Here is a 19029-nt window from a genome sequence, read left to right on the forward strand (position 1 = left end):
TAGTAGTCTCCTCATCCAGCGGTTCCAACACAAAAATTTAAAAAATTCATAACTTTTGCATCGATTGTCCAATTTTCCTCAAACTTTCACTGATGTGTTCTACTAATATTGTTGCATTTTCTCAATCCTTATGTTTATGAAGGTGAACTTGTCCTTTAAGGTAATAATCATATTTTCTTTTTTCTCTCTGAATCAGGCTTGCATTTTTTCATGATGACATTGATATTCTTTATTTCTCTGCTTTATTTATATTTCATGCATGAGTTTATATTTATGTACTCAGTCATTTGTCTATGTCATTTATTTCAGTTCAAACGCAGACCCAAACTTTGCATTTCACAGGCCAGATTTCAAATTTGGCATTAAGCTTTTGTTAAGATTGGAGTGAAAATACCCATGGTTCAGCTTTGCCTGCCAAAACAAGCAAATATATAAACAGATAAAAGCATCAATACTTGATAGGAAATTTCTCGTTATCGCTCTTCATGCCCATCAATATCTGTTTGCAAGGTAATGTCATGGCATCACAGGCACAATCACCTCATATTGCATCGAGTGGAGAAAGTCCTTGTCCACGTGTGACATCCTCATCAATTTGCAGCTCCAATTGTTCTTATGATAATTACCAAGTCCAGCACAATGTTAACAGCGGTAGATTATGTATCTGTCAGCACTCTCCCATACTTTTTCTCCCCCCCCCACCCCTCTTTGGCACAGTATTTACTTGCCTACAATCTTGTCAGATTTTCTTCCTTTGTTAGCTACATATAGACGCCAATGAGTAGCAAAGAGATCCCATGATGGTTTTTGTGTGTTTTTTTTTAACCCAAGTAAAATAAGAGGTATTGAATCAAGGCAAGTCGCTGTTGTAATGGAATGCAATTTCTTTGTTTGATTGCTTTTGAAATGTATGTAAACCGAATTGTAATAGAGCTTGCAGTGTTGGTAGAAATGAGGCGATAGCTTTTGGGAGTTTTGTCATCACCATCACTTAACTGAAGTACTGTATAGATTCTTCCATGGTATAAACATGGCGGTGGCCTGACTTTTTCATCATTTTAAGACACATGATACAAATTGTCTGTATGTCATTGTCACCATATGGATAAAGTCTGCATGGAATTAAACAGACTGTACCTGTATGTACTTGACTCCACTTCAAGTTTCCATTAGATGAGTTTTACTGAGAAAGGAGCTTTTGTTTGTTAAGATTTATGCTTAGATCAATCTCAGTCAGTGCATTTGTTCTTTAATAGAGGAGAGCATATCAAATATAACCATCGTGTGATGAGAATGAAGAACAAGATACATTTATTGTGATGAAGAACTTTTGGAAATTTTTGTGACCTAATGTGGCTGACATTCCTGAATAATGCTCTTTACATTCTATAGTCTATGATAATCATATTCTATAGATATCATTTTTATCAAATCAAAAAGGAAAAGTCAATATGTAAATAGGTCATTTTTACAGGAGATATTGCTTACAAACATGATTGCCCAGTTTTACAATATAATATGTTTTGAAAAGTTGACTGAAAGTTTAGAATATATTTTACAGAAGTATTATTAATAGCTGTGATGTACACGTAAATAACCACAAGTACTGGTAAATCATTGTACATTTGTACCTCATTCTGTAAATGTTTCAATTAGGCTTTCCACTTTTGACCTTGAGCTTTCTATGAAAAAGTGTTTGAAATCCATAGTAGTCCCGCATACCAGCATCTTTGTATTGACGTCAAGTTTATGGAAAATTTGACAGAACTTCACATTTGCCATTAAATTTATATTGCCACATCATGCTGTCACGTTTTACTAGTGTTGATAGTCAATTAATGTGTAGGCCTTTGTATTGGGGAAACTCGGATGTTGTGATGATTGGATAGTATGCCTTTCCACTCTAGCAAATAACTTTATTGTAAACATGTCTAGAAACATATTTCATGTAAATGCAGATATTTTCTAAGTTGAAAGCTAACGTTAACATATAAATTTATGTCAGCAAAACTGTTTATTTGTAGATATCTGTCATCTTTCTATCTCTCTATGCAATATAATATATTATATGCTTGGCCTTCAGTAGAGAGCAGCTCAAATTCGAAGGTCGATATTTCTACAACCATGAAAGTGTCATGGTTGTTGCATCCAGCTCCCGACCCATTTGTTTGATTTTTGTTTTTGTCTTTAGGTTTTAGTTTTTGAATGTAGGTGAGGTAGGATGGATGGCCCCCTCCATGGTGGTTTCCCCATGATATGAACAGAAAAAAAAAGGAGAAGAAATCAATGGAGAATTTATGGGTCGGGATGATCATTTTGCTTTGAGCTGTGTTTGCAAGCAATTCCAGTCATCTGGGGCTATTTGCCTCCATTACTCTGTGAATGATCAATATTTCAGTGATGCAAGTTTTTGTGTGCCTCTCCTGCTGCCTGAGCGAGAATCTGTCTAGTGAAGCGTGAAAAGGAATTGTCATTGTAAAAATCTTGATATCTGCACAATCAGTGGAACGGAGAAGAACAAAAAGCCATCAAATCCTTTTGAATGACAGAGGCAGAGACTACTGGAGAGTGCATACATGTATACCATTACCTATATTTTTGTATATGTATGGTGCATGCATGTATGCACACATGCACACAAGGATGTATTGTTTAGCTTTGCAGATTTATAGAAGTCTACGAATATAAAGATTCTGGACATTCAATTAGGCTTTATAGAACAGATAACGCACGCATGAATGTGTACATTTTATACATACATGCAAGTGTGTATCATTGTTCAAGTAGTTGACCAATTTATGACCATGGTGCTAGAAATGTGAGCAGTCTTGATATATATATAGTAGCATGGGATGTGGACGAATCATTAGCCAAGAATTAGAAAGACATCAGTACACCACCAATCTATTGATTCAGCTTGTGTCCCTGCAGTTTCTAAGCTGATAATGAATGCCCTTTTCGGTAAAGTGTATGGTGGTAGTCTTGTATAAAAAATCATGACAAGAAAAAGGAAATATGTTATATGAATGTCTGGGCTCTTTGTGTGTAAAGGGTATGTGTGTGATGTTAGATATGTTCATCACTTTTGTTGGTTCATTTTCTTGTGAGAATGCGCACCCAAGTTTATTCCCAGTGCGCCAGGAACGGCGGCGCTGGTGGAGGCGGCGCAAACTGCTGGTAGTCAAGTCAGAAAGCCGTGCACGGCGATGAGGCAGGAATAATGGATATCAGCACTTAGTCATTTTTAATAAATTACGTGCTTTGTCGGGGTTGGTGCTCTCCAGGAGAGGGAGATAATAGGACTCCAGTGGCTGTCACGTCATTGTTCTTTCCCATCAATAATTCAGAGCGTAATGAATTAAAGGAATTACTGCAATGGAATTGTCCATGGCGGTTGAAAACGTATCCGTGTGATTGCCCATCTCCTACCTCCTACAATATGCAACAGGATGCCCATTTGCACTGGCAAAAAAAAAAATATGCAAAAAATATGATCCCCCCCTCCAAAAAAAAAAAAAAAAAAAAAAAGATGACAAGTCGATCTTTGGATTTGCAGTTTACACTGGCAGAAAAACATAAACCTTTTGGCTTGTTTGCTGTCAATTTTTTGTTCTTTTTGCCTGGTACAATGTGAGTATGCTCTCCACCACTTGCTCATGTGGCAGGGTGCGTGGAACCCTCAATTCCACGTGTCGGTGCAGGATGTGAACCAAAGGAACCGTTCTTGTAACCTCCTTGCATGAACCGAAGTGGGTATTAGCACGTGACCCTTTTCATGTCATGAAGAATGGCAGAAGATTGGAGGATTTTCAGGTTTGGGCCAAATTTTCACATTATCAACTTCTTGAAAATGCATGGCCAGATTTTCAGCAAACTTGGAAAGTAGGGTCGTTAGAAGGATGAAATAAATATTTATATAAATGGACAGGATGCCCACTCTGGGGACTCCAAGATGAGGCCCAGAACATCTAAATTAGGGAATCTTAAAGGACAAGTCCACCTTCATATGCATAAGGATTGAGAGAATGCAGCAATATTGGTAGAACACATCAGTGAAAGTTTGAGCAAAATTGGACAATCCGTTCAAAAGTTACGAATATTTTAAGTATCTGCGCAGTCACTGCTGGATGAAGAGACTACTACAGTATATGATGTCACATGCGTACAACTATATACGGAAAATATAAAGAGAATTTCACAAAACTTTACTTTTTGAGTAAGGTACACATTTCTTCGACTTGCTACTGACGTATGTTAAGGGTAATATTATTCCCCCTGCCTTCTGAAAGAGAGAAGTCGAGTGTTCTTTTGTTATGCGAGAAAAATGGAAATATGTTGAATTTTCTTTATTCTTTCTTTATATTGTTGTACTCATGTGACATCACAAGCTTTAGTAGCCTTTTCATCCAGCCGTGACTGAGCAGAAACTTCAAAAATTCATAACTTTTTAAAGGATTGTCCGATTTTGTTCAAACTCTCACTGATGTGTTCTACTAATATTGCTGCATTCACTCAACCCACATGTCTATGAAGGTGAACTTGTCCTTTAAAAAAATGCTCTGAGTAAACACAGTGTACATATAATTTGTGAGTGTACTTTTGGCTTGCTCTCGACAGATCTTCCTTTTCTTAACCTTGTAGCCTAAAAGCGCCATGAGCATCTTTTTGATAGAAGGCCCTTGAAGCATCCTCCCAAGTTTGCTATGCTCTTCTTGGGTATTGATAGTCTGCAAAAAGTGTGGATGGTTAACTTGCAAGACTCAGGTGAACGAAAGACCCCTGGGTCTCTTGTTTAACATGGGTATTTTACCAAATGCAAGAGGAATTGCCTACCAACTTCCACTGAAGGACTGAGATGCAGGTAAAAAACTGGGTTTTCGGTTGCTTTGTATATGCTTTATTTACAAAAGGTATACCAGTTTATAACTGCACCAGAGTCCATGAAATAACACTATATCAGATGATACAATCAAACATATTTACTCCCATGACCATCTTTACTTCATGCCTGTCCGATTTTGCCTAAAATTTCTTCACTTTGTGGTATGGTCTTCGTCAATTTTTTGAAGAGATTTTTTGTCCCAGGGGTAATTTACGGTCAATGGACATTTGACATCTCAGAGAGCCATTTCGATTCAATTTCACAGGGCTGCATGTTGGCTTAGCCCCCTTCCGATTTATCATGGGAATTTGAGTCTTCTCTTTCTTTTTCGATGAAATAGAATGTTTCCGCAAACCATGCATCAACAGGCTCCTAGGAATGGAACCTACTTTTAAAAAAAAAAGATAAAAGTACAGGAATTGAAAATGTATATCAGGGAAGACAGGTTTACTCATTTTGCCTAGCAAGTGCATTGTTGTGGTTCAAGGTGCTTGGGTGATGAAACGGATGTTCTTTCCTTTCCTTTCATGGTTGGATGATCTCGATATATTCCAGGAGAGTGCATCGTGACCTGGGAAATGGGGGAAAAATGGCAAATAACAAGGTCGTCATCTTGTTAGCATGTTGCACATTGCACTTGCATGTTACTTGCCCAACAGCAAGTATTTGTGGCCTTGGACAAGTGAGCATGTATTGTTGTAACCATGGCGGGGCAGTGCAGTGATCATCCCTCTACTCTCACTGTGATAATTGAAGTCAAATTTCACTCTTCATTTGAGTATGCATTCAGTCACTCTTTCATTCGTTAATTCATTATTTCATTCATTCCTGTATTCACGAAGTCCTACTGGATAACATAACATGGAAATGAGAGACACTGAATTTAATAGCAGCTCGTAGTACCTTGCGCATTGTATGTGTTGCAAAAGAAAATGTAGTAGTCCTGCCACCATACCCAAGCCTACCAGCCTGGGCATTGTTTGGACTTGGTCCAGAAAGAGAGCGGGCAGAAAAGCATAAATTCACAAATATCATGGTCCTACAAGGTGGTCATGAATGTTTATCCCTCCTGCCCCCACCCCTACTCCCAAATAACTTGTTGACTAAAAAGAAATAGGATCACCTTGGCAGTTTATAGAATTTTGTTATCAGGAAATGTAACAAGAACTGCAAGCAAAGCTAAACTTGCATGGGATGAGTTGTTGCATGCCAACAACCAGAGACTAAGCAGTGATTTTATAAGCAATAGAATCATGGCTATAAACATCCATATTTGGTTTGGGGAGAAGGGGGGGGGGGGGTGGCTGCGGCTCATTGTATTAACTCTGTAAGTGAATCATGTGTGAAATCAAGCCAGGGAAGAGCACATGCACAACACACACAGCCAGCCGTGCAAGAAGCAACTAGTGCTAATTCATGTTCAAGCACCAGTGATTGTCTTGAATGGGGAGCCATGCTAGGCACACATGGGGGGGGGGGGGGGGGGGGGGAGCAGAAATAAGGTGTCTAGGGCTTGACCTTGGGAAGAGACAGCCCTTGTATAACAGGTTCTAAATAGTGCACTATAGTGTATATAGATACATGAATATACCTGGTATATGGAAGCCACCTGATGATTGGGGGGGGGGGGGGGGGTCAACTTTATGAAGTTCTACGGTCCAGCTAGTATGTTTTTTCTTACCAAAAAATGCAAAATATTTTTCTCATTTTGTTTGTTTTTTTCTAGCATATCTAATGAACACAAAGTTTTTATCTTGATGCAGAAATATTATGAGCTTTTCTTTCATATTTATTTATTTTTTCTTACTGTGCATAGTAAGTTTGTCGAGAACCTGAGGTAAGCAGCCCGGTAGCTGGACCCAAGTTAGGATGAATGTAGAATGGTTAGTGAAATATGGATAAATAGAAGATGATGTTGCAGGAATTTAAATTCCTCTGATGACCCAATAACCACTTTTCCACCCATTTGTTCATACACTGTGCTTTCAAAAATATTGGAATCCAGCTTGAATGCAGTAGTTGTTTCTTTGTCAGGCAATCCTCTAGCAGCCTGTCTGATTGACAGGAACAACATACATTATGAAGACATGCATAAAATTTACAATTGTTGAAGGGATCGTACAGTTTTAGTTTAAACCTAATTTCAGGTTTCTAACCTTTTTTTTGTGTGAAATAATGAGAAACCTCTTATGAAATATGGAAGAACATGTAATTCTATGAGGAATTCAACATTTATTTGATGAAAATTGGTTTCGAAATGGCTGAGATATCCAAAAAAGAGTGATTCTAATAAAGTGTGGGACCCACACTTTATTACGATCACTTTGTTTTACTTTGTTTTTGGATGTTTCAGTCATTCCAAACCCGATTTTCATCAAATAAACTTTGAATTCCTCTTAAAATGGTATGCTCTGTACTATATCATAAGTGTTTTCTTGGTATCTCGCAAAAAGTTAAAAGCCCAATTCTCATCTCCACCGATAGTGTACCATCCCTTTAAAGTGGTCTTGAACAGCCACATGGCAACATCACATTCAAACATTATTTTCAATTCAGTTCAATTCAATTTCAATTTCAATTTCAATTTATTTTTACATATCTCATGAAAATGGCACAGAAAAAATATTATTATATACTACCAAAATTACAAAACATAAATCAGGTGAAACTTAGAATAAATGTACAACAGTTTGTCTCAATATACAAAGATTTGTTTACAGTAGTGTTGGGCTCTGTTAAAAGAATGAGAAATATGATGGATCCTACGTAAAAGAAACTTGTTCAGTTGTAGGTCCCAGAATCAAATCAGATATGCGATATATCAGATATTATACGTGTTATGAAGTACATGTATACATGTATAAAACAAAACCAAAGCCTAAATATTAGCAATAACGTAGAACTCATCTGTGAAAATTTGAGAAAATCAGACGATCGTTTTAAGAGTTAGGAATTTGTAAAGTTCTTGCGCTGTCATTGCAGGATAATTAGTCTGCTGCACTTCATAACATTTTGGACCAAAATACTAACAAAATATAAAGAAAATTCAAAATAATTTCACTTCCTAGCATGATAAAAGAGCAATTGACTTACCTCTTTCAGAAAGCAGAGAAAATGCTATTACCCTTAACGTACACATGTCATTGACGAGTCTACAGAATGTGTATTTTTCATAGAAAATGAAATTTTGTGAAACTCCTCCTTATATTTTTTTTTTTTGTATTGTAGTCCCAAATGATGTCATATAGTGTCACCTTATTCAGCGATGATGGCACCAAAAGTTTTAAAATGTATAACTTTGAATCAATTGTGTGATTTTCCTCAAGCTTTCACTGATGTCTTTATACTAAATTGTTGCTTTTGACTCAATCCACATTTATGTTTGGGCTTTGGTTTCCTTTAAGCATACAATTATACAACTTTGTATCTGTATGTATCCGTGGTGTGTGGGAGTGTGCCGTCTGGAAATTTGGTGATGATGGGGAGGAGTCTAGTATGACTTTGTGAGCATGTGTTTTCATACAATCTGTGGTCATGAATGTGTGGCGTTTCCAAGTGAATGCATGAGTAAGTGTCATCCGTGCCATGCTATTGCGGGGCGATGAAGGATTCGCAAAGTGAGATCCTTGACAATAGAGCTGTTGTACAGTGTAAGTGATGTAGGCAAGTGGAATGAGATGCGCATCTCATTATGTGATGATGAGACCACTTGCCACAGCTGAATGGGCCCCATCGAGCCCAATGTCCACCCCCCCCCCCATGTGTTCAGTTTATTGTCTAGTCAAGAGAGTAGAGAGATTGTAGATGTGAAATGATCTGTTTATCTCAGTCTCTGTCTCTCTTCCTGTCATTCTTCCAGACATGTTTGTACCTTTCACTGCGTTCAGCTTTAATTCTTGATATTACGCTTTTCTTCTGCGTCATATTGCTGTGCAAGCACTCTAATTTATGTTGGTATTTTGCCAAGCCTGACTCTTCCGAGTTCAGTTTTGACAAGAATGCTATTAATCCTGCGGTGTTCCTCACAGAATTATCGTAATTGTTGTTAAAACATGTTATAGTCTCATTTCTCGTCATGAATCCTGTCACTAAACAATATTTCTTTATACCATTTGGAGTGCTGTAAGATATAAATTATACATAGATGAACAAGCTAATTTCTTTGTTTATTTCCAGTGAAAAGCATCGTGTAGAAACTAATCTCTCTCTTTTTTTTATTGACAAGAGTGCTTTTTGATGATTTTAGGATCTAGCTATCTAATTTTTCATATCATATTATGGGGCAGGGGGAAGTAAAGTATGGATACACCTTTGTGAATACTCCTTTTCCTGGTCGAACCCTGCGTTTTGTGTGAAGCTGACTCTCAATATTTCTCTTTCTGTTTCTTTCTATCATCTTCCAGCCAATCAAAGTAAACTGGGCTACGACACAAGGCTCAAGGAAAGACACAACACGTAAGTATACAATCTTTGCATGGATGCCTTCCATGTGAATCCACTGAGACGCTTTCATCTTCTTCAGCTACGACGATCCACAGAATGTAGATCTTGCAGATGTTATGATGAAATGTAAAGGACTTGAAGTGGGATGAAAATGAGATCATGAAGTTGAGTTAAAAGCAAGTGATTTTTTTTTTTTTAATGAAAACATAAACCTAGGTAGTAGAAGAAATTTGATATGGATGTGATTAATTTAGAATGCACTTGTAAATTAATGTTTTGAATGAATTCTGTTGATGTTGCTTTGATACATATATTTTCTTCAAGTGGTGTAAAAGAAAATTAATGAAAGGAAAGGTTTGTCAGTGAATGTTCAGACACCTCGAGATCGTCTTTTGAGTGTGTGACAATTTTGTCACTCGTGTTGCAATTTTCATCTAATTTTAACTGAGGAAGACAAAAACTTTTTTTCTTTTTTTAGTTTTTGTTTTGTTTTGTTTTTAAATCAGTACCCCAGCAGACGTTTGTAAAATCTAGCTGAGCAGTCTCAGTTTAGATAAATGACCATGGACTCCCAACTTGAGGTTCTTGGTTCAAGTCCCCAAGCTGCGACAGTTGTGCCCCGAGCCTAGGTACCTTATCCTTATTGACTGGTCCCTTGGACGGGACTCAACAACGATCAGTCCACTGGTAGAATGAGCAGTTGACCGATTCCTGAGTTGCCACATGAAATAAATCTAAACACATCACCCGATCAATCAGTGGGTGCTTTTATTTACTCACTTCTGGTTTAGAATTAAGGTTTCCAAACAACTTTCAGGGAGATTTGAGCAGTTGATATATGCAAAATTTTCATTTTAGGGTCAGAAAAATCCTTTCTGAAACGCCGAAAAAAGTGCAATCTCAAACGTGTTCTAGCCAGATACACATGTCTGTAGGGATGTAAAATGCAAAGTTGTTGTGAAACGAGTTTATATCTTGGACCTACCCGTGCAAACTACACAATTTCTGCTCCTTGGATCAAACAGCGCAGTGGAGCTGCGCAGTGACAAGGAGTTCCACTCAACTCACGGGAGAAATGATGAATGGCAACAACTCGAGAAATGCGATCTGAAATGCCTTTGGAAACATGTTTTGATAATGGGTATTGAAACGTGTTTCAAACATGGGAAAGATGAAAAAATGCAGCCTTTGAGAAAATGTTACCAAACTTGCAGTGGTGTTAAGTCCTACAAGAGAATGCAAAAAGCCTCTTTGATTCACAAAGTACTCATGCCTATAATTGAAATGGGTGCAACACATGGCCATCTCTGTGATTACTCTCTGGACCATCCCCATTTTGGATGTGACTGAAAGTTGGCAGGTCTGCCTTTACGGCTGAGTTTCATATCATGTCCCATAGATATGATGTCATGTGGGTTACCATGTTACTTGACATTCAAATGGTCTGAACATTTTGAATATTTGTTAGGAATTAATTAGTCTGTCACTGAGCCATTGATTTTTTATGTAGCTCGTGTTTAAATGAAATGCACAACATGTATGTCTTGGTCGGGTGCCAGTTGCCTTTGAATTAATGCATAAAGCAGCAGTCAATCTCTGCTATGCATTACTTTTGATGGTAGGCTGGGGAAGAGGGAGGGATGGGTGGTTATAGACTGAAGAGCAATCAATACCTGCACAGATTTATAGAGAACGAAACAAGATACTGAATTTCCTTCAATGTGGCCAACTTTGATATGGGTTGTACCAGCATTATTCATAGATCGCAAGGGGAAAAGAGAAGGGGAGGGTGGGTGGGAAGGGGGGGGGGGGGGGATTGAAGGGGAGAGACAAGGGGAATATACAAGAAACTAGAGGAAACAATTGTGGCTGCATGCAAATTTTCTATCAAGCCAATGTGGACACCATCCCCAGAGAAAGCGGCTTAGTGGGCAGAAAGCCTGGCTTAGCTGTTTTCTGTAGGACAGGAAGGACACCAGGAAAATCATGAATTAGGGATACAGTTAGTGTGTGCATGATTTTGTTTGATATCATTTTTTATCCACTTTGTTTTTTAATGTTTCGTAGAATCTCAGTTTTAGTTCTAGCATCAAGTTGATATGTATGAAACACAAAGGGCTATTAAATGTGAGGAGGATTTGGGCTCTTGGCTATGGATGGAAGTTTGGATCTGTGATGTATACAAATGTGTGTGTGTACCTGTATCTGTTTGTGCTTTTTCTCTCTTTCTGTGCTTTTTCTCTCTTTCTGTGCTGCCACAAAGCAGTGCAATACAGGTATGCTCAGATTCAAATCTCAGAGCAGGACATAGTAAAGGATAGTGAGAGGATAAGACCCAGAGTCTGTAAGGGCATTGTAATAAAAGGAAGCACTTTCCTGGTTGCCATAATGATGGCTTTTTGGGCAAGCACTGTCTAACAGAGAAATGCCATGTGAGTCATTCTGCTAGCCCTTCTGTTATAGCTAGATTTCTGTTGCCTTGGGCATGTGGGTTTGTAGTACCATGGTCCAATGGTCAGAAAATTCAATAGGTGATTGGTATAAACACAATACTGACTACAGCATACAGAATGATTGTAGCATCGGCAGAATGGAAAAGGTGACCATTTGTTGGCCAATTCATGCACACTCTGGAAATGACAAATAATTGATGCTTAAAACTTGGCACAAAAACCAGTCATTATTTGCATAAGGATACAAAATTCACTGATTAATGTGATCCATGTCCCCATAAAAAAGTTGGTTAATTTTGATTTTTTTTTTTAACCTTTTACAATAATATGCCTTATGTAGTGTGCATAGACAGCATATATTTGAAGAAAAAAAAAAGTGATGCCGTAAACCACAAAATGCCCACGAAGGCTGAGATAAGGGTGTCTTGGGTTCTATCAGCTCAGGTCATTTTTTTAGACATGCGCAGTTCAGATAATATAATTATGTACATATATGAAAATGCATCACTTGTTTTCCAGTGAGGCCCTCCCCCCCCCCCCCCCATGTGACTGGGGGTGAAGAAAAGGATAACAATCCTATGTATAGAGACGTAATGATCATAGTATAATGTTTTTGTAGGGAAAATTGTCAATTCATGCATTTATTCCTTATCCAAGATTAATCAAAATTCAGATCAACACTACAAGTTCAAAACCTTCAAGCCACACAAGTTATATGGCCCTTTCAGATGAGAAAATATTATGATTGTAAGGGAAGAGAAGAAATTCTGTAAGTTTGTGAGCTGACCTGGTCACTTTGAAACTACTAGGTACACAGTCCTACACATTTCTATTCCCTCCCCTGAAGGGTGCCGTAGTTATTATTTTAGTATTTCTCATGCCCCAGGCAACAGAGACATTGAAGCGGATATTTGGGAATCATCAGGATTATTATTTGGCCAAGAATTATTATTTTGCGTACACTTCATAAGGTTAGTGGCAGTGCATTCACACTGCCGAACAGAATGGACAAATACCCCCCCAAATCTGAAATGTTGTATGTCTTTATCAGGAAATCATGGGGCTCTAGACTGTTTCGTATGTGTGCTTTGTCTGTAGATATGGTGGCATTTTTGTCTTCCATTTTCGTATAAGCTCCTACACAAAGGGTGTAGCCCCCTTTCAATGACACTGGTGTGAAATAAAGATAATGATGTGGTTTTGTGAAATAGAGAGGACGGGGCATTGTCAGTGCAGTTTAGACCGAGTCATTTAGGGATAATTCCCTTTGGTGCAGTGGATTTTCAAGGCTCTTCAGGTCTGTGTGGTTGGTTGTATTTTAGTTTCGTTGTTAAAGTTATCCTCTACCATGTTACGCAGGATGTTTATTTCTGTCCTCCCTCTCTCTTTCTGTCTCTCTGCTCTCGGACAAACATTGTTACCACATCTGACTGGGGTCTGTACGACAGATTGCTTTTTGAATTATTTTTTAATTTTTTGCTGTGAAAAAGAATTACAGCCATGGTCTGAAAGAAAGGCTATCATATCGATGTATATATTTCTATATGCCGTCTGTGTGTGCTGAAGGTTGTATGCCACTCGCTGTACTCAGAGACACATGCTGTCCTTAATGGCACTTCTCTTGATGGGATGTAATTTACAAATTACATTTGAGTAATCAGGCCCCGATCTCGTTGTCGTCGCAGGCCGCGGCTGGCCATAACAAATCGTGTCGTCGGCATATCATTGACTCGTCTTTGTTGCAATATCTGTTTTCAGCCTGGCCACTGCCTCCCCAGCATCTGGGCCAGTTGTAGAACAAGGCTCGGACACGAAAGTGGAGAAGGGGTCTGTCACGCGTGATGCACAGCCCCAGTAGACTCTAGTAGTTTACTTTGCACATGTATGTTACCAGAGACTCCAACTCTCCCGCTTCCGACGGGAGATCTCCCGCCGAAAGCCCATTTTTGCAAAATCTCCTGTTGAAAAACAAGCCTTACGCCATGTTTATGCTTCCCCTTTTTGGGTCAGAATCAGCATTTTGATACATATTTAGTTCAAAACGCAGTTGCGTCCTTGCTCAATTTGATATAAATGCCATTTCAAAGGGTTTCAAAACGCACAAAAAAGTGCCTTTATGATCGGCGTTTCTGACTAATCACGTTTGAAGGGGAAGCATAAACGCAACTGACATCACATACGCGTTTAAATGACGTCACCTTCATCGCCTTTCCCGTTCACTTGAAATGCGCGCCATGCCAGCCGACCTTTCGATTATGTACAGTTGTATTGTGCTGCGAAACACAATTTGCAGGTGTTGCGATGATCCCTCGAGCTCCCTGTTGATACATTACTGTACATGGTGACAGCCATTATTATTAAATAATGCACGAAGAGCTCACAACATATCATACATTCCGATTTGTTAACAATTTGTTGATGAAATGCTTGTCTTTCCTATCATTGTCTGTTCATGTTCGTGGGTATTGGTAAAGCAGTCAAAATTATATAAGACATACTACCGAACATGAGCAATACACACTCAGGCCAGAACTTCCAAAAAAGCGCGCGCCCCAATTTGACCTGCCTCTGCTGAGGTCAGTGAAGTAATATTGCTCCCGTGAACGGCGTTTTGAATCAGCGTTTCAAAACGCTGATTCTGCCTTCGCAAATTGAGCATAAACACACCCTTAGATAGCACGAGATAACATCTAGAACCCTAGAGCTGGACCCCGGCCACAAGGAACTTTGCGCTTCGCGCACATCAAGTTGGAGTCTCCTGTTTGCTAGGGGTTTCAGGCGGGAAAATCTCCAGATCAGAAGGTGCTTGGGGTTGGAGTCTCTGTGTTACATGTTTTTCATTGTGAGCTTTGAAAGTCAAGTTGTTCCATGAGATAGAATGCTGTAAAAGTGGACATTTTCGCGCATTTCGTGCAGCCAAAGACAAGCTCAAAAAAAGCATGCAAATATTTTTGCTTACCACACATTCCAATGATTAATGTCTTGATTCTGCAAAATGAAAAAAACAAAACAAAACATGGGAAATTCATCTTACCCACCCGAGCGTGGAAAGTTGCTTGTGCTGAATTATCCACATTAAGAGGATATGCCGGAAATATGTGATTTACACCCTCAGTGGGCTACGATTAGTTTCTATGAGGTGAGAGTTAAGAATAACATGGACAGAGTGGTGATATTAATCATCATATTGTGAGAAACCATGCCCATGTTCATTGCAGAATGTGTGTTATTCCTAGAATGAAACATAGTGTACCACAAACTCAATGAATTAGAGAGGGATTTCATCGCTGAAAATGTAGTTAAGCTGAGGTACGTCTAACGAGAAGGAGTGTTATGTGCACAATATGAGCAACAACCTGTGTGTACTAATCTCACAGGAAGGTAAAACTGAAGTTTGAAAAAAAGGGGGAAAATTGTCTTTGTCTTTGTTTAGTAGAGAGGACTTACCCATCTTTTGAAGGCAATAACTTCTACTCATAAGGTATATTATGGCAGAGCATAGTGAATTATTCATGATCACTTTCAGCAGTTTCCATGACAACGTCAGGCTTCTGTAAGGTTACTGAAACACAGAGGCCACTTTACATAGCTTGATAACAAAGCTTTTGCTGTCTTTTTTTCCTACAGTATCTTGTTCACTTTGTGTACTACACAGAACTCTGAGAATCCGCAAGTGTATTTGTGTGTGTGTGTGTGTGTGTGTGTGTGTGTGTGTGTGTGTGTGTGTGTGTGTGTGTGTGTGTGCGTGTGTGTCTATGAGTGTGTCTTAGCATATTTGTTAAGACTTCTTTATTATAACTTTTTACTGGGGCAGTTTTCCTTCTTTTTCTTTTTTTTCCCCCCTGCTGAGTGATTTCTACCCTTGTTTTGTTTTGAGTGTGCTATATATGCCATATATTTTGTGGGGTTTTATTTTCATGAATTTCATGATTCAGGTGCTATTCCTGAATTTGATTAATAATAATTGATAATAACTCTGGTCTTGACATTGATGCGACATGCATGCAGACTTTTTTCCATTCATTGCTATACTCCATGATCGCAAATTCATGGACATACGTACTAGAGCAGGATTCCAACTTGCGACCTCCCGATTACTGGACAGACATCTTATCCACTGATCAGGAGGTGGTAGGTTTGAATCCTGCTCAAGTATGTAAACTCATGATTTTTCTTTTTTTTTTATTGTCATGACTACTACTAGAACACTGATCAATGCAGTGCTTATTTATAAATGTCAATGTAAAGCAATTTGTCAATCAGTTTCAGTAAAAACAACTCAAATTTTATCAATTCGAGTAAGATGGCAGGCTTTAGCCCACGTTAACCCGTTTTAGGATGAGTCGCGAGTATACTCGGGCGGCGTCTATGGGAAATGTGTGTTGTAGCAAAGTCAAACCGTCCTCAATGGGTTAAAAGTCAGTGCTCTCAGGGCAAAAAAAAAAAAGTTGCTTTTCCTTGTTTGGTTTTACTGCTTGCAAGAATTTCATGCATTTGAACTGTAAAATCAGTTGGGTACATGAATGTAACACCCCAGTGAAGTATAGCACTGGTCTTCACTCACTAGGTATAAATATATAATACATGTATATGTTTATCTCTCATTTAATAGGTCTTTTTAATTGATGCAACTGATAACATTTTATTTTCCCTCATTGCTCCATTGAAGACAGCCAGATTCAGTATTGGATGTACCATTGCCAGATTTTCAAACAGATTTGTCATCAAGGTTTGTTTCTGCTGGTATCTCACATTTACATGTAGTGATTCCAGTGATCAGCCGATCTCCACCAAAATAGTATGGTCATGTAGTTTAGTAATATAGTAGTAGTAGTATGTGGTTTATATCAGTTCTACAGCTTGCGACTGAATGTCACAATTTTGCAACCGATTTCTCTCCATTGTCCATCTTTTTTTTTCCAACTCACAGACCACCATCATGTATTTGTGGGAGACCTGGTGCCCGACATGAAGACGGCGGAACTGAAGGCCCTGTTTGACAAATACGGAAACGTCACGTAAGTCTCATTTTTGCGGCAATCTCTTGTGCGTAGAGTGCTTTATCCAAATCAGCTACACATATCATTGATTGGTCAATACTCGTATTTTGTCAGGGTGGACAATTATGCATAAATATAGGATGAAATCCCATTCACATAAATCTTTAATACCAGTTGCGCTTTCAAAGCATTTAATGATTTTTTTCCAGGTATACTCTTTTCCCCTGATTATACCAACCCCTCTAACTAATCTTGATTTTGCTGTCATGTATGTTTCATATACCAAATGTAATTAGAATTGATATATTTCAGTGCCAACTTGTTACCCATTTTTTGTTGTGGCATAAAGTAATGTTCCTAGTGGTGTCATGTCAGGCAAGCCATTGCTGTAGGCTTGATTTGCATGAATGAAACCAGATATTGGCTTTTGCAATACAGTGGAGCTACAATTGTATGGTCTTGCAGACTGCATTCAACTTTAGAACACTTTCCAGGTTTTGTCAAAGATGTAATTTGTTATTCAATCAGTGTGTGTCCAATTTCAGCTCAAACTACACATATCAGAAGTGGTGGGAAGTGAAAGTTATATGTATTTTTTCATTATTATTAATGGAATTTGCTTATTTTTCATCAAGTTGTGTGAGAAATTCTATTAAGTCAAACTGGTGTCATAGTTTTGCTATGTAGTTCAAATGTTATAGTGTAAATTACTAACAATTCAACCTTTTTTTTTTTCCCCAAATGCATATCATAAAAAAAAAAGAGAAAACAAATGCTGGGCAGATCTTGAAACCAGATTGCAAAACTATTTTCTGTTTTACTTTGAAAGTTTGTTGTATGACTACCATATTATTTTAAGATTGTTGAAATATGAGCATAAATGCTGCAAAAAAAAAATATATATATATATGTATGTATATATATATATATATATATATATATATATATATATATATATATATATATATATATATGAGCGGAGATGAACCTAAATTGGCCCAGTATGAAGTATCAAGTTTGCACAAACATTTCTGTTTTTACAGTAAAACTTAGTAGGCCAGTTGCAAACCTAGAACACTGCCACCATCTTACATGAAATTTTGTTTTTCTCATAGCAACTGAAGATGCCATAAGCCCCTTTAAAAGTCTCACAGAACTTAAAGAGATGGTATAATGTTGGTTGTGGTCCAAATAAAAATGGGTCCCACCTTTTATTTGGGCCACTTTGTGTCTGTATATCTCCACCATTTCAAAATGGAATTTCTCATATAAACTTTGAATTCCTCTTAGAGTTGTATGATCTTTCGTATTTCCTAAGTGGTTCGATGAATATCAGTTTTGAAATGGCTGAGATATCCTAAAACAAAGTGGTCCTAATAATAGGTGGGTCCCAACTTTTATTCAGACCACAACCAAGACTATACCATCCCTCTAACCCCAAATTTCGTATTGGTGTTGTTTTCACTGATCTATGAATATATGTAAGTAGCTTGAGCTGGAATTTGACACACGGTTACCCACTACCAGTCCATGAATGGAATGTATTTTATAGAGAGGGTGAGCTTTGTAGGCGAGGCCTTCTCCATTCAAAGCGATGTAATGTTGTAAGGAAAGTGGTCCACATAAAACCAGAATGTTGCATATAGACAGTCAGCCAGTCAGTCAGTCAGGGAGGACAAAGAATATTATATTGCAGTGACTCTATTCAAAGTGCAAACCATTCCAACTCTTCAGCTGACAATAGAAATTTTCTGCTGGGGGGAATGAAAAAAGGGAAGGGAAAATACCCTGGAAAACGACCCATCACCACCACCATCTCACAGCTGATTTGACAGTCTTTCATGCATTAAGGGCTGAGCCAGCTCAGTGGAATTTTCTCGGTACGCCAACACATCATGCTGGAATTGTAATAACGAGCAATATATGATGGCCGCATCCAATCAATATCTGCTTGATTTGGTTTGGGCATTATTTGATGTCAATTTGCTCTGCAAATCATCCTTTCATTGTGAGGTTGTGAGGAAAAAAAAATAATGGTCTCAACAATGCTCTTGTTTTTCTCCACAAGTGTGATTTCTGCTTTAGTTGAAAGAATTTTGTGCATGGAGTATAAGGATGGATTCCAAGTTTTGAGTTTAGCATTGGTTAAGACACAATGCTCGAATTAAAAAAAAAAAAGAGAAAATTTATGTAAACAAAATTCATTTTCATTTATCATCAGGATACTGTAATCATGTGGAAATCTGTTTGA

The 19029-nt window shown here is 38.1% G+C and overlaps 1 protein-coding gene across 2 annotated transcripts in view; it reads left to right on the forward strand.

The window, feature by feature from the left end:
- The window catches only part of LOC139720676 (nucleolysin TIAR-like), a 76376-nt gene that overhangs the window by 32566 nt on the left and 24781 nt on the right, over nucleotides 1-19029 (forward strand). For both annotated transcript variants that reach the window (XM_071632033.1, XM_071632031.1), the window contains exons 2-3: nucleotides 9286-9337; nucleotides 16709-16796. In XM_071632033.1, coding sequence (XP_071488134.1) covers nucleotides 9286-9337; nucleotides 16709-16796 — 140 coding nt within the window. The remainder of the gene's footprint in view (nucleotides 1-9285; nucleotides 9338-16708; nucleotides 16797-19029) is intronic.

Source organism: Diadema antillarum, unplaced genomic scaffold (assembly GCF_040938485.1).
Source record: "Diadema antillarum isolate AM-2024a unplaced genomic scaffold, OU_Dant_1.0 scf00000131, whole genome shotgun sequence".
NCBI lineage: Eukaryota > Metazoa > Echinodermata > Echinoidea > Diadematoida > Diadematidae > Diadema > Diadema antillarum.